Source organism: Mirounga angustirostris, unplaced genomic scaffold, assembly GCF_029215605.1.
Source record: "Mirounga angustirostris isolate CCGP_5_RB_7025 unplaced genomic scaffold, mMirAng1.0.hap1 SCAF_7, whole genome shotgun sequence".
Classification (NCBI taxonomy): domain Eukaryota; kingdom Metazoa; phylum Chordata; class Mammalia; order Carnivora; family Phocidae; genus Mirounga; species Mirounga angustirostris.
In genome coordinates this window covers 86,952,363-86,969,420 of record NW_026991715.1, presented here as the reverse complement: position 1 = coordinate 86,969,420, position 17,058 = coordinate 86,952,363, and the positions used below count along the sequence as shown (strand labels likewise).

Below are 17,058 nucleotides of genomic sequence, written 5' to 3'. Positions count from 1 at the left end.
TATTTTGTGATCTAAGACTACTTTATACCCAATAAGTATGGGTAAAGCTAACCATTTTCTTTTCTTTTCTTTTCTTTTTTTTAAGATTTTTTATTTATTTGAGAGAGAGAGAATGAGAGACAGAAAGCATGAGAGAGAGGAGGGTCAGAGGGAGAAGCAGACTCCTTGCTGAGCAGGAAGCCCGATGTGGGACTCAGTCCCGGGACTCCAGGATCATGACCTGAGCCGAAGGCAGTCGCTTAATCAACTGAGCCACCCAGGCGCCCCTAAGCTAACCATTTTCTTCCCTGTCAGTACTGCCTCAGCAATCAAAACTTAACCTGTATTGATTGTAGAAAATAGTTACTAATTGTAGAGGCAAGACCTAATTTTCTTTATTTCTTTTTTTAAAAATAACTTTATTGATTGATTGATTTGACAGAGAGAGTGAGAGCATACAAGTAGAGGGAGCAGTAAGAGGGAGAAGCAGGCTCCCCACTAAGCAGGGAGCCTGATGTGGGGCTTGATCCCAGTACTCTGGGATCATGAACTGAGCTGAAGTCAGATGCTTAACTGATTGAGCCACCCAGGCAGCCCAAGACCTAATTTTCTAAGTTTACACGAGGATCTTCATAAAGCACAAATAACCAGGATAAAGGGTTACCATGATTTTTGAAAGTTAAGTGTTGCTACTCTTTTCAGGAGGTTTTGCTCTCATCTTACAAATGAATCTTAATCTAACTCTGTACGTGTGTAAACTAAAAGATTTTCACTATCTCATTCTATTTATTCCCAATTTTGGTTGCTACTATTCCTTTTGGTTGGGACAGGCTGAAACAACATGCCGGACTTTTCAGTCAAAAGCCTTTGACCGTGTAAAAGTCTTTATTTATTCAAATAAAGGAGCTGAAAATCTCATGGGAACATTACTCACATTTTTGAGGCATAAATACAAAGATATATCACATTTGAGCCAATGGTCTCAAATCCATCTGTGGCTGAACATAGTGAAAAAAAGCCCATGAACTAGAAATAGTGAGATTTTTTTTAAAAAAGTATTAATGATATTAAAGTATATTGCAATATGCCATTTTAGAAATCAATTTTTGTAATAATATACCTTAGCAGAGAAGAAAAAGAATGATAGTTGTTGGCTTTCTATCCAAATTAATTAAAAGCAATGTATATACATTAATGAAAATAACTCAATTAGATACTTGTAACCTCCTTTGTTACACCAGCCAGAATTATATTAAGATCCTTCAGAGTGCTTCTGACGTTTTTTTTTTGTCATTTAATCTGGTACAGAAATGAATACTAATACCCTAGAGTCACTTTGCCCTTTACCCCTCACATCTATTAAAAGTAACCTGATAATATGTTGATGGGTACAGAAATCTCTAATCTAATACATTATTCTTGTGTTTGATCCAGATATTTCATACTGCTTTGAGTGAACAGTTAATTTTTTAAAGAAGATTGTACCTATTTATTTGAAAGAGAGCATGAGAAGGGCGGGGAAGAGGGAGAGAGACAAGCAGACTCTCACTGAGCGGAGCCCAACATGGAGCCCCTTGCAGGGCTTTGTCCCCAGACCCCAAGATCATGACCTGAGCCAAAGTCAAATGCTTAACCAACTGAGCCACCCAGGCACCCCAACAGTTATTTTAATTTTTAAAGACTTTCTAAGTAGCTACTTACAGGAAGGAACAATAGAAGCCCCTCCAAATAGGGTGAAGGATGAGAAATTTAGTAAGAAGAGGAGGGAAAACAGCACCAAAATGGCTCAGTTGTAGATGAATATATGTGCACTGGACTAGACTTGTCAGAAATTTGGAGTGTCAGAGGTTTGGGATGAGTCTCAGCTCAGTTGTCATGTTCTAGATGATGTTAGGCAACTTGTTACATCTTTTAGAATCTTAGTTTCTTCAAGATTATGGATTTTAAAATAAATTTTGCATGTACTGTGCTTATAAATGTAAAGTTATTGTTCCTTTTTCTTAATTTCCAAAAGAATCTTTGTTAATTCTTTTTCTTTTTTCTTTGTTGCCTCTTGGATACAAAAACCTGTGAGGATTAACTATTTCCATAGAGATAGTCCAAAATCATGGTAGTATTGTTTAGTTTAATGAAACTTAAAATAACTCCAAAAATCAGAAGCCTGATATTTCTTTAATTTATAAGAATCACAGTTGTTCTTGAAAAGCAAATGAACCACTTTCTTCTTTGGTTCCCAGTTATAATTCCAGAAGATAATTATTTTTAATCAACAGATTGCCATACTCGACTATGGCAAAAGATATCATAAAAGTTAAGCAAGGCAAGTTCTACTCAGTTCCTTAAATTTTTTTTTTTTAATTTTATTTGTCAGAGAGAGAGACATTGAGAGCGCACATGCAGGGGGAGTGGCAGGCAGAGGGAGAAGCAGGTTCCCCACTGAGTAAGGAGCCTGATGTGGGACTTGATCCCAGGACCCTGAGATCATGACCACAGCCAAAGGCAGACGCTTAACCAACTGAGTCACCCAGGCGTCCCACAGTTCCTTGAATTTCTGTATTAACGGCAGCATCCAACTTGCCATCATGTTTCAGTTACTGCTCCATGCCAATATAGGAATCAGCTGACTTTTGCTTTTTGCTTTTTGTTTTCTATATTACCTGCAACAAACACTGAGTAAATTAGTAATACTTTGGTTCTCTTTGGTTTATTCTGTTGGGTATTTGTGTAATATGTGTAATGATCAAATATGATGATATATACAAAATAACTATCAATATTTAATGTGTATATAGATATAGATAATTATTATCACTATAGTATAACATTCTGAAAATAAGGAGTACCCTAGAATTCCTATTTATTCTACTAGTCATCCAAAATATACCCCCATATCTCTGTCACTATCTCTTATGAAGTTCAAGGGTCCCCAAGACTACTCTCACTTCTGAAATCACCTATAAGTTTGAACATCCCCAAGACAACCCTCAGGTTTGCTAATTTGTTAGAACAGAACTCAGCAAAGCCGTTTTACTCATGGTTATGGTTTATTATAGTAAAAGGATAAAGATTAAAATTAGCCAAGGAAAAGTACATAAAGCAGAGTCCAGGACAGTTGTACAGAGCTATCCATTGTCCTTTCCCAGTGGAGTTGTGCAGAGAGCATTTACTTCTCCTAGCAATGATGTATGACACTTTGCATAGAGTATTGTCAACTATGGAAGATCACCAAGCTTTGGTACTCAGAATTTTTATTGGGGTTCAGTCACATACACATAGCTGACCTCAGTCTCTGGTCCGTCCAGTGGCCAAATTGATGCCTAAGGCTACCAGGTAAACAAAGACATTCTTATCAGACAGGACATTCTAATGCCTAAGAGTCACCTCCCAGAAGGCAAGGGCAAAGGCCAGCCCTCTCTTTGGACATTGTTAATTCTTTACCGTACAACTCTCAAGTCTATGTAATCATCACTTTGCTTCTAGACTACTGCAAAAACTGAAAATCTCCCTTTCCCTTATACTCCCTAGAATCCATTTTCCATCAAGAAGCCAAAAAGATTTTTAAAACATAAAGCAGATCAGTTCCTTTCCTTGTTTAAAATGCTCTGTTAACTTTTCATTACGCTAAGAATAAATTCCAAACTCCTTTCAATGGCCTACAAATTGGCGATGATAATTCAGAGTGGGCCTCTGCACTCACAGATGCAGCAATTCCCCCAGCTTCTTGGATGGTTAACTTTTTAAAAATCCATCATATCTTATCTTGAATACTATGTCTTCATAGTGGTCTTTCTCTCATTGTGTCTATGTGACTTTCTTCTCTAGTCATTGTTGAACACATTACTGCCTTCTATCGTTTTCCTAACACTCATTATGAACTGATACTATTCTGTTTACTTTTTTAGTATCTGTCTTCCTCTACTAGAATTACGTGTCCCGAGAGAGTAACATTGTCTTTTTCTTTGGCGCATTAGAACAGCCGTTGGCACATAGCATTGACTCAGTAAATATTTGTTAAATGCCTGGCTTGCTGATGGTTCTTGTCCATTGGTTTCTTGGCATTGATCTAGTTCCTTTCCTTTATGTGGCATTTTACAAAGACCATGTTTTAAACTACATCTCACAGTCAGGTTACCTTTTAGTGGTACATTTGATTTTGCCAAGTTATATTTGTCATAATTGTAAATTGTGTAAATTCATTTATACTCATTCATATGAGTAGAAACACTCATATTACACATTCACTGAATTTGTGAAATCTAAATATCTAGGCTGGCAATTAAAGGCTTCCATGGAGTTCAGACACTAAAACTAAGCATTGCTACAAAGAAAGGATCATGATACGGCCTTTCAAACAGCATAGTTTCTTAATAAGTTTCCAAGATTTATTAAGAATTTTGTTTCGGTTCACCTTTGTTATTTCCTAGGATACTGCCTGCTTAGCTGTAGACAGACACATTTTCTCTGAGTATATTTAAAGTAACATTTTTGATAGTTGCCACAGGGTCACTCAAAGCAGAACAAAAAGGTACCTTATTCTTCAGCTTGGTCCCTGGATGAGGAGTTTCATAGCAGGTATGCTTCTTAGCAAATGTCTAGACATGCATATTAGACTGCATTCTGCCTTTTATGACCGTTGTAACACATCCCATCTGTCTTTGTAAGTTTTTTTCATTAGCTGTCAATCAATTGGATACCACAGATTTTCCCCACAAATATTATTTGTAAGCAATATTTCACTGTAATCAATAGGTGAACAGCTCACTTTAAAAATTACCGATGGCATTTTAAAAGTTTGGTGAGTTTTGAGAACTCAGTTACCAGAATATATTTTATGGACTAATCACTGGTCTTGTAGATTCTAAAAACAAACCATATTCAATTCAATGATTCAACTATTATAGACATAAAATATTTATTCCTTAATAACCAATAATTTAAAATATATGAAGGCGGCTTATATGTACTTTAATCAATCCTTCTTATTAATGTAAAGAGTTTGGGAGTCTATCAACAAATATATAAATAGGTTAAAATTCATAGTATGTTATATTTATCATATTTTTATTCAAAGCTGCCTTTTTTAATTTTTGAGGTTCACAATTCCAGAACTATTAATTTAAAAACTCATAATTGTTTTGTTATTCATATTAAGTTCAAGCCTTATTTTTCTGATAGACTCAGAAATCCATAATTTCACTTTTGCTATTTCACTTAAATTTTAGCTATATTTTTACAAGTTATAGGCCTCTGAAAATTAGATACTCCTCACCCCCGACCATGCCACATTTTCCAAATATTATTTTATCTCCTTTCTCCCCTAACTGATTCCTCTACAATAATGTCTTTTCTGCAAGTGATTTCATTATTGTTTCAAGTTCCTTAGCTTAAAAATGTACTATTCCTTTCCACTTCATGCCTTCCTCCTCCTCTGTAGCTAACTAGTATTATTAGATCTCCACAATGTCTTGTTTGTCCTTTACTCTCCAAGTTCCTACTGCTCATCACAGTAAAGACCTAGATTACCTCATAAAATTCCCACGTTGGTTTCCCAGTTTATTGTTTGAATAGACATACCATTTCATCGAACATATAGAACACTACTCTTTTGCTCAAATATCTACCACTTAATATGACCCCATTTATCTTTAGTTATTTTACCTTATCCATTTTTAAAAAGTAGATTCTATCCCCAGCTTGGGGCTCTAATTCATAACCCTGAGATCAAGAGTTGCATGCTCTACCAACTGAGCCACCAGCCAGGAGCCCCTTATCCATTTCTTTTTTTAAAAGATTTTATTTATTTATTTGACAGAGAGAGACACAGTGAGAGAGGGAACACAAGCAGGGGGAGTGGGAGAGGGAGAAGCAGGCTCCCCGCTGAGCAGGGAGCCCGATGTGGGGCTCGATCCCAGGACCCTGGGATTATGACTTGAGCCAAAGGCAGACACTTAATGACTGAGCCACCCAGGCGCCCCAGCCCCTTATCCATTTCTAATATGAACTCTTTACCTCAGCTCAGTTTGAGATCCTCACTATCATCCTCCACCTTCTCTTTTCTTATAGCTACCTCTCTACTGGGAGTCAATAGGCCTGTTGCCAAAGGAATGAGTAGGCAGTTTCTGTCACACATCCCAAAGCAGATAGGACTACCTCCAGGACCATGGGTGAGCAGGGCAGAAGCCTAGTTATGGAACCACCTCTGCATCTACAGATACTAGGTCTGTTATGTGGGGTGCAAGTGGATGTGGCCCCCGCCACTTCCCTGAGCACACTCCTGCCAGATCCATGGGTGGGTTCCTGGGCGGGAAGAGTTGCCTCTGGACCATGGGAGAGTGAAGCTGGAGCCAGGTCACAGAGCTGTTTCAGGGCCCACAGACTGTGAGCCTGTTACTAAGGGCACCAGCAGGCATGGATTCCCCCTGGGTCCTTTAGTGGATAAGACTGGATAACCAGGGCTGGAGCTGAGTTCACAGTGGGGCAAGGATGCTTCCAAGTCCACGGCTGGTACCACATAAGTGCCAACAGATATGCCACCTGGGTCTGGGACTGCCTGCTCAGTCCTGGGTTCCAGTGGGGTTTCACAACCTCTTACTTCATTCCCAAGGTCCTGAAAAAGGCACTTTTATTTATGGATGGCTGCCAAATTATTTCTATGTGGGACGAGGGCTGGGGTCTTCCTATCTATCATCTTGCTGACATCAATTCATACATATAATGTCAAATATTGCAGCATGCTAATTTTAACTTGTAAAATTTTGTAGGGGAAAATTACATTTTCAAAAGAATTGGCTGCTTAGCTGTAGCCTTGTATTTACGGTTTATACTATCTCTTTCAAAGTATCACTACAAATGATGAAAGATGCCTTAACTTTGGAAACTGGACATTTGCCATCCTCCTCCCACTTTTAAGATGTATACATACTTTCACTTCTGCCTCCTCTTTCTACCTTCTAGTCTCTTCCCTTGGAATAGAAGGAAGGCAAAGCACTTGTCTGAATTGGAAAGGCCATGCTGCCTGGGATAAGATTAGACTCACCCTCACCTGGCTCTGTCACTCATCAGCTGTGTAATGCTAGGGGACTTTCAACCAATTTGAAGGTCATATGTTCCTTCTATTATGCTAAGAATAATATGGTCTTCATAGCAGGATTGTAGTGAGGACTAGAATAAGGGCACATAGTAGTAGAAATGCCCAAGTTTTCTAGTTATAATAGTAATTATTATTATTACTAGTCTGGATTATAAAAAGTTATATTGAATTAGGAAAAGTTAAGGATTTTGACTTTTTCATATTGTACCTCTATCCTTATTCAAGACGAGCACTGATGAGTTCCAGTGTCATACAGACTATCATCAGGATTTAGGGAACAGTACAATACAGAATTTAATTGACTCTGAAACCCTTCCATCTCCCTTCCTGAACCTTCTCTTCTTCGTGTTTTTTTTACCTGCTTCACATATACTTGGTACTCTCATGTTGCTCTTTGGCTAACTTTAGTTCATATACCCTTTGGGACTTGCAGTATTATTTTATTCTCCAAATTTATCCCATCACTAACTAAATTAGAATTCTCTTCTCCTGGGGGTACCTGGGTGGCTCAGTGGATTAAGCAGCTGCCTTTGGCTCAGGTCATGAACCCACGGTCCTGGGATGGAACCCTGCGTCGGGGCTCCCTGCTCAGCGGGTCCCCCTTTCCCTCCCTTGTGCTCTCACTCTTCTCTCTCAAATAAATAAATAAAGTCTTAAAAAAAAAGAATTCTCTTCTCCTGAGTAGTATTGCATAGCAATATACCACCTAGGTAAGAAATAAGAAGTAATTAAGGTAAAGAATAAAGAGAAACTTCTTTCTCCTTTCTGTATGGGAGAAGTATATCTTAAAAGTGGACCTTGATAATTTATATAAATTATTAATTGGTAGATAAGTCTTAGAAGGAAGAGTGTCTTAGACTTTAAAAAAAATCTCTTCTGGATTCATTGTTCCCTTTCCTCTATTTCAGTTGATTTATGTCTCTATTATTAAAAAAAAAAATCTTCCAGTCTATAATTATATCAGCAATTTTCATCCGCTTTTCACATTATTTTCAAGGCTTTCTTCTTGGTTCAAATGCCATGTTTCATAGAGCTTGGTCATTTTTATAAAAGGCAGTGATTTTTCTCCTGCTCTCTAGTTCATTATAAAAATTCACCATGGTGGTCTAAGTGTTCCTATTACCTTGAACAAATGCCTCTTTCCTTGAATCCCAAACTTTTTTTTTTTTTTAATACATAGTTCCTGGTTTACCTGCCAACTTTAAATTTATGAGGTATGATATTAGTTAGGTGCAGATCTTTTCTTATGGCTGGAAATTTTAAAATAATCTATGATCTTTTAAAATTAAAGGAGTAAGAGCTGTGAAGAGTAAAACAAATTCCAAAGCTCAGAATTTCAGGCTTTAAAATATTAGCAAAATAAAGTTTTTTCTTTTTCACAAAACTGTGCTTTTCTAAGATGAATAAAACCATGTTTTCCCAAAGAATATATCTTTTCCAACAGGTGATCAAGTGATATGGATTGGATACTATGGTTTAATGTATAACCTGGTGAAAATGTCATGGGAACTTCGGGGAGATGATGAGCAAGATGGAGTTAGAAACAAAATATGGCAAATATTATGGAAAACAAAGGATCATGAGAAAGATGGGCGAATCCATAATGGCATATATATAGCTCAGGTAAGATAAAAGCCAAGACAATAAATTGGTACTTCTATCGTCAGGAAGTGTCTGTCCTTTCTCTCTAAGGAAAAGGGAATGTCCATATTCAGTGAGTGTCAGTGACTCACAGCTGAGAACACTGTTTTTTTAAAATTTAATACTGATCTCTGTTTAGTTAAAGATAAGAGGATTGGCACTCTTCTGACTAAGAAGCTTGAAGAGAGGAGGTGATTTGGGGGAAGAATAATTTTTCTGCTTTGGGTTTGTGCCTGAGAGACATTTTAAGTATGCTAACCACGCATTCCAGTTTGCCCAGGTTAGCCTGGGTCTATGCCTAAATTTTCCAGCTTTCTTATTAGTAGTGAATTTATTCACTCTCAAACGTGTCTCAATTTGGATAATGAATTATTTATTTATCTTGCTTTTAAGTTTTTCCTTCCAGCATTTGATAATACAAATTGCAAATCTGGATTCACTAACACTACTCTTTTTCTTTAAAGTTAAATATGTATTTTACAAGTTCTTGGTTTTTCTAGTTCTAGTTGAATGACTACATATTTTTTTCTTCACATTCAAAGAAAATCATTATGAAATTAGCTATCCATTCTTCATGAAATGCAAATGTGATTTTCCAGAATGCTTTATCCATATGGTATCCTATGATATTTTTAAACTCTCACCAGTTTTTTTTTTCTTTTCTATGTCTTATTTTGAGCTAGGTTAATTTGTTTGTTATACTAAAGTACACTTTTTTCCTGTCACTGAAGTTTCTGGCTTTTTCTTGCTTTCACAAGTGCAATTATCCTAACACTCTTAATATCCTGTTTTCTAATAATAATTAGGGATGTGAATTAATGTTAACAAGTAAGAAGAGCAAATAATGAATTCACTCTGCCTAATGGATTGTCAAAGCATATGGGCAGGCCATTATTGCAACACAGAGCATCTACACTCCAGATTCTTAGTAGGAAACAAAACCTTAAACTCCTTGTTTTTCAATCATAAATCTGACTTGGAGTAATAATGTTTATAGAGGACTATCTAAAAACATGCATTCCTTTTCTCTAGACTTCTGATATCTTTTTATAGAGAAGACAATCAAGAGCTGTCCACTTGAACTACATTGTTTTAGATTACATGGGCTTGCTTTTATGCAACCATGCTGCAGTTTTATTCTTAGTTGTGGACAGAACATAGAAAGAAAAAGAAAAAAAATAATTACCATTGTATCTATTACAGTGATGACCACTATATCACCTGGTATCCCCTTTGTTGGTATTTAAGAAATAAATCCTTAATTTCATGTGCTCTCTCAACCTTACTTTTATTTTGTGTAAGCTGCTCAATAAAGTTTTAAAAAAATGCGAGTCAAATTTTGGCTAGTTTCTAAATAGAAATAGAGGATGATATGTATTCATCTCACCCAGTCTTATTATATTCTCTTTGTTTTTTCATTTTCCATGAATTTTCAGTTATTCATATTATTCTCTGGTTTTGCATTTTTATATGCCACTTCACATCTCAAATGGTTATTGTATACTGTCACCAAATAAATAAGCCAACTCAAATTTGTCATTTCTATAATTAGAATCCTATTTATGTGCCTGTTTTCAGGGCCAGTCATTTGGTATAGGATAATCTTCTTTCTTCAGAATTTTAGCAAATAACTATAGATGATTACATTTGAAATTCGTAAGTCAGTTAATCAGACATAGCAAATATTTTTAAGTTGCTAGGTCCAAGGAAACACCTATTACTGAAGCAGTCAGCTCTGAGAATAAAAGAATAAACAAAAGTATAACTAGATGTGCTAATTAGTTTTTGATGCTTAGTGAAAAGACTTCTAAAGGATGCTTTCATTCATTTTAAATAGTAAATGTGTGGGAAGGCAAGTTTTCCTCAGAGAAAAATCTAAACTATAAATTTATTTTTTGTTTTTAAAGATTTTTTATTGATTTATTTTAGAGAGAGAGAGAGCACGTGCAAGGCGGGGGGAGGGGTAGAGGGAGAGGGAGAAGCAGACCCCCACTGAGCAGGGAGCCTGATGAGGCTCTCCATCCCAGGATTATGACCTGAGCCAAAGGCAGACGCTTAACTGACTGAGCCACCCAGGTGCCCCTAAACTAGAAATTTCTAAAGGCAGTTATATTAAGTTATAGTACATATTTAATATAAGACATATTTATTTGCATTAGATAGATTAACTAAAAGATACAATTCACTCTAGATCTATATTATCTAAAAGTTAAGTAGAGATAGAGACATTTGGATTATTAAATAACAAAATATATGATTTATGGATATAAATGATAGAATGCCTAGCCAGTGACTTTGAAATATCACTTATTTAGTTTGAATTCCCTTATTTAATATTAGGAAACTACAAGTATATACACTAAGAAATTATATAAAAATTTTCACCAAATTCAGTAGAAAATATGAAATAAATATGTATATTCTGGGTCCTAAATCTATTTTGCCATGCTAAATTCTATGGAAAACACAAAGAAATCCAAAAAATGACCTTTACAGAGTAATTTTTATTGTTTCATTCAGAAGACTGAAGATTCGAAGATGGAATATTATAGGGACGCCTGGGTGGCTCAGTCAATTAAGTGTCTGCCTTCAGCTCAGGTCATGATCTCAGGGTCCTGGGTTGCAGCCCTGCATGGTCAGGGTCCCTACTCGGTGTTCCCTCTTCCTCCGTCCCCTGTCTACCCGTCCCTTGCATGCGTGCATGCACATGTTCTCTCTCTCTCAAATAAAATCTTTTTTTAAGAAAGAAGATGGAATATTATATATACGGCTAGTCCCATCAAAGTTCATTGCACACAATGGGAGTTCAGATAAATGTCTGGTTTCTAACTTTTTCCTTATATTAATGAGGAATACATTGTTGTCATCTTTAAGTAGTACTTGAGCTGGAAACTTAAATGATGAGTTATGCTAAATGACTCAAGGGAGCAGGGTCAAGGAGTGTGTCTCTTAGATAAGGAAATGTGTGAGCCTAGCAGAAATAAGAACACTGTAAGAAAAAGCCATTGGTTTACTTGCCTAGTTGAAGAAAAAGGTTTGGATTGGGCAGTAGTAAGCATTACATTTGGAAAGTTATGTTTGGGTTATCAAGCTAATATCTTAGAAACTTAGAGATGGTTTCATAAAAATAGAAATGCTAAGTAAAACAATTAGTTTTGGGAGAAAATTTTTCTTACTGAATTTTAAATAAGTGGGTAATTTGTGGGTGGATAAAATCATGTATATACTTTCTCATATCTTTTTAAAATAAAGAACTATTGTCTTAGCATTTTGGTACATTATTAGAGTAATTGTCCCCAATTTACTCAAGACTCCTTATATTCACATCCTTGGCATGATTCCTTCTAAACTCAGATTCTTGGCTTGACCACATGACTTGATTTGGACAATGAGACAATACCAATGTTATAGAAGCGGAGATTTTACTTTTTTTATTATTTATTTATTTGTTTTAAAGATTTTATTTATTTATTTGCTAGAGAGATAGAGTGTGTGTGTGAGAGAGAGAGCATGAGCCGGTGGGGAGGGGCAGGGGCAGAGGGAGAAGCAGACTCCCTGATGAGTGGGGAGCCAGATGCAGGGCTCCATTCCAGGACCCTGGTAGCATGACCTGAGCCAAAGTCAGACACTTAACCCAATGAGCCACTCAGGCGCTCCCAAATGGAGATTTTAAAAATGCTTATGTATTGGGGACTGCCCTTTCTTGTTCTCTTTGAACACTGCAACTGTCATGGGAACAAACCCAAGTTACCCAGTTGGAAGATGAGAGACAACATGGCACAGAGACAAGTCATCCTAGTTGATCCACTGCCCCTCCACCCCAAGACTAACCAGTTCCTAACTGACTGAACAGCTGACTATAGACACATGAATGAGCCCAGCTAAGACCAGAGGAACCATTCTGCTGTGTCCACCTTAAATTGTTGACCTGTGGAACTGTGGGCTGAAGAAATAGTTGTGTTAAACCTCTAAGTTTTGGGGTGATTATTTTTTTTTGGCATAGTAAAAGAGTTGCATAAGTGGGATTTTAGTCCGCTAAATTATTCAATATAAAAGTTGTTTCTTTCTTTCATTTTTATCATTTTTAAAAAGGCACTGACAATAATAGATTTGTTGAGCATTTACTATGTGCCATGTGCTAATCACTTTACCTGCATTAATTATTTTTTTTTAAAGATTTTATTTATTTGACAGAGAGCGACAGCAAGAGAGGGAACACAAGCAGGGGGTGTGGGAGAGGGAGAAGCAGGCTCCCCGTCGAGCAGGGAGCCTGATGCGGGGCTCGATCCCAGGACCCTGGGATCGTGACCTGAGCCGAAGGCAGTCGCTTAACCGACTGAGCCACCCAGGTGCCCCTGCATTAATTATTTAATCCTCATGAAAACCATATGTTATTTGTATTTTCATGCTCTTGATTTTATAGATGAGGAAGCTGAAATTTTAAATAAGGACATTTAAACTTTTTAAAAGGTAAAGTAACTTGCCCATGGATACTGTGGTATATTAACATTGTTTGCTTTTTCTAATGTTGAACAATCATTACATTCCTGGAATGAAGACACTTGATGATGACATAATATCATTTTTAATATTGTCATATTTGCTTTGATAATGTTTTGCTTAAGATTTTGCAATTGTTCCATATTTTTTTCTTACAATGTTTTCTTTTCTTTTTTTTTTTTTAAGATTTTATTTATTTGTGAGAGAGAGAATGAGAGACAGAGAGCATGAGAGGGGGAAGGGTCAGAGGGAGAAGCAGACTCCCTGCTGAGCAGGGAGCCGACGTGGGACTCGATCCCGGGACTCTGGGATCATGACCTGAGCTGAAGGCAGTCGCTTAACCAACTGAGCCACCCAGGCGCCCCTCTTACAATGTTTTCTACAAGGTTTTGCATCAAAGTTATGCTGGATTTATGGAATGAATTGGGAAGTGATTATCTTTTTTTCCTTATCCTGTGGAAGAATTTTGTAGTATGGTCATAATTTCTTCCTTAAAAATTCTGTAGTATTGACAAATGAATCCATTTATCATGGATATTTATGGAAAGGTCTTAATTGTGACTTTTTTTTTTTTTTGAGAGAGAGAGCGAGCAAGCAAGCAGCAGGGGAGGGACAGAGGGAGAGGGAGAAAAAGAATCTTAAGCAGGCTCCATGCCCAGTGCGGAGCCCAATGTGGGGCTCAATCTCATGACCTTGAAATCAAGAGTCCAGTGCTTGACCAACTGAGCCACCCAGGTGCCTTGTGGAATTCTTTTACCTCTGTATACCTTCCTAGACTTTAAATTTCCTTGCATCAGTTTTTTTTTTTTTCCTAGGAATTTCATCTGCAATATCTTTTGAAGTTGCTCACAATATCTTTCTATGATATCTAAATGTCTTTAGGATCTGGCATGATATTCTCTCCTTCATTCCTGACTCTTATGATTTTTGCTTTTGTTCTCTTTTTAATCTACCATGCTAAGGATTTAATCAACTTCTTTGTCTTTTAAAAAACAACTTTTGGGGCACCTGGGTGGCTCAGTCAGTTAAGCATCTGACTCTTGATTTTGGCCTGGGTCATGATCTCAGGGTGGTGAGACTGAGCCCCCGCATCAGGCTCCACGCTCAGCATGGAGTTAGTTTGAGATTCTCTCTCTCCCTCTGCCCCTCCCTGCATTCATGTGCATACTCTCTAAAATAAATAATCTTTAAAAAAATTTTAAAAAACCTTAATTCTGTTGATACTGATAATCTGTTTTCTCTAATTTCTTTAATATCTGATATTAGATTTATAGTTCCTTCTGCTAATTTCCTTGCATTTAATGTGTTGCTCCTTTTCCAAAATTACTTAACTGTACTCCTTGTCACTGACTTGCAGCATTTTTCTAATACATGATTTTAATACTATTAATTTCCCTCTACACATTAATTTAGATGTATCCTGAAAGTTGTAATAAGTAATATTTTAATTATCATTCAATTCAAAAGTTTCTAATTTCTACTATTATTTCTATTTTAAGCCACAGCTACTCAAGTTCATGACTTAATGTCCACACATATGGAGGTTTTGCTGTTATGTTTATGATTTTGATTTCTAGTTCAATTCTACTGGGCTCAGTGATGATGCCCTCATCATTATAAAGTGTTCTTCTTTATAATAAGTGTACCTTTTGGTTATGAGTATAATCATAGTAGCTTTCTTTTATGAGGGGTCTTTTGATTAGTGTTTGCATATCTATTTCCATCTTTTTATTTCAAACTCTGAATCCTTATATGTTTAGCTCTTTGGAGAAGCAGTATTTTTTTTTTAACCTAAAGATTATGGTCTTTAAATTTCAATGCTTATTCTATTTACATGTAACATCATTACAATATATGTGTTTATTTCTACAGATTGTTATTTACCATTCTATTTGTACGTCCTTTCCTTTTTTAAATCTCATTTTGTGCCTTTTTTGGGAAGATTTTTTATTATACCATTTCATGCCATCCTCTTTATTTGTCTGGTGGTTACACCTTTTACTTGTTACCAAAGATGTTACAAAGTGAATCCTTGTGTTATTGAAGTCTAATATAAAGAAATTTAATATTTTCCTAGGCCTTAAACTGTCTTAAAATATTTTAACTTCAGGACGCCTTGGTGGCTCAGTTGGTTAAGGTCCGCCTTTGGCTCAGGTCATGATCCCAGGATCCTGGGATCTAGTCCTGCATCTGACTCTTTGCTCAGCGGGGAAACTGCTTCTCCTTCTGCCTGCCCCTCCCCCAGCTTGTACGCACCAGCGCACGCTCTTTCTCTCTCTGACAAATAAATAAAATCTTAAAAAAATATTTTAACTCCACTTATTTCTCTTTACTTACATAATCTTCCTGTTGAACATTTTAATTGTGTGTGTATATTGATGTTGTTTGTGTATGTATGTGTTTACAGATATCAATATATTATTAATATTTTTTACACTTAATATTCTTTAAACTTACCTACATGTTTGCATGTTTCTTTCTTTACTCTTCCTTCTTGAATCTCCGACCTTCTGCATGGGCTTATTCTTCTGCTCAAAGAAAACCCTTTCATATTCTTTTAGTAAGTATCTCCTGGTGGCTAATTCTGTCAATTTTCATTTACTTGAAGAGGTTTTTATTCAATTTAATTCTGAAGGGTAGTTTTATTGGCTAAGAATTCTGTGTTGGTATAGATATGACATAAAGTTAAGCGTCTAATCAATTGCTCTGTTTATTCTTCCAGGCAGTGGTGTTTCTTGCATCATATTTATGACTTTGATCATAAAAGTTTTTTTCAGGTTTATTATTAGCTGGTATTTTTTTTTAAGATTTTTTATTTATTTTTTAGAGAGCGAGCGAGAGAGAAACAGCATGAGAGGGGAGAGGGTCAGAGGGAGAAGCAGGCTCCCCGCTGAGCCGGGAGCCCGATGTGGGACTCGATCCCAGGACCCTGGGATCATGACCTGAGCCGAAGGCAGACGCAGACGCTTAACTCTCAGCCACCCAGGCGCCCTAGCTGGTATTTTTGTTGTGTTAAATGGCATATTAACATGTCTATAGTAGGTTTCAGGGATAATAATAGCTAATCTAACTCCCTTAAGTTCTCCACACCTGATTATTCAAATGACCAAAGTGATTAGCTCCTGCGCAGTTCTCAGTTTTTCTCTCTGTGGTCTCTGGCTCCGTTCTTGTGTTATTCCTATGTGTTCTTCTTTCCTAAATTCCACAGCTGATATTCATTACCTTTCACGCTTAATTTCTCTGAGGAAAATAATATTCATATTTATTTCAGATTTTAAAATTAGCTGCCTTTTTAAGGGAGTTAATCGGGAGTTAACCTGTAGAATAAGTTAAACAACTAAACTTCAGATATCTGAATAAGACAAAAACAAAATGATTTCAAAAGAAGGAGCACATTTGGTCTACAGGTGTAATGTGTTACAGCAAATATTTTGATTTTGTTAAAATCATGCTTTCGTGTCTGGAATAGTCTGAACACTTTATATGTAACTTATCTTTGAAGTGTGTTTAATTTTACAGAACATGTGCTTGGTAAAATCAAGGTTTCCTTTTCTTTTCAGACACTACATTGGCAACACTTATGTACAGTAATAAAACTACAAAGGTTATTTATTCCTAAACATTTTTTAATTTTCCTTAATAGCTTACTAATTCCCAGATTCCACTGAACCACTTACATTACTAGCCTGTGATACCTCTTTTAGGCAACAGGTTCTCTGGTAAAATGGGCAGCAGCTTTCTTCTACAAGGGGTAAAAACTCCGTCAGTCTTTAGGTGCTCCCTCACTGCTCAATGAAAATACAGAACATCTAAAAAACACCTATGAAGGCTTGTGTCTCCGATGCTTC

At 36.5% G+C, this 17,058-nt stretch overlaps 1 protein-coding gene across 1 annotated transcript in view; it reads left to right on the top strand.

Annotated features, from left to right (window-relative positions):
- TMEM232 (transmembrane protein 232) overlaps positions 1-17,058 on the top strand; it is a gene marked incomplete at its 5' end in the record, with an annotated part of 234,712 nt that overhangs the window by 68,976 nt on the left and 148,678 nt on the right. The window contains one exon of the mRNA XM_045864383.1: positions 8,514-8,692. Coding sequence (XP_045720339.1) covers positions 8,514-8,692 — 179 coding nt within the window. The remainder of the gene's footprint in view (positions 1-8,513; positions 8,693-17,058) is intronic.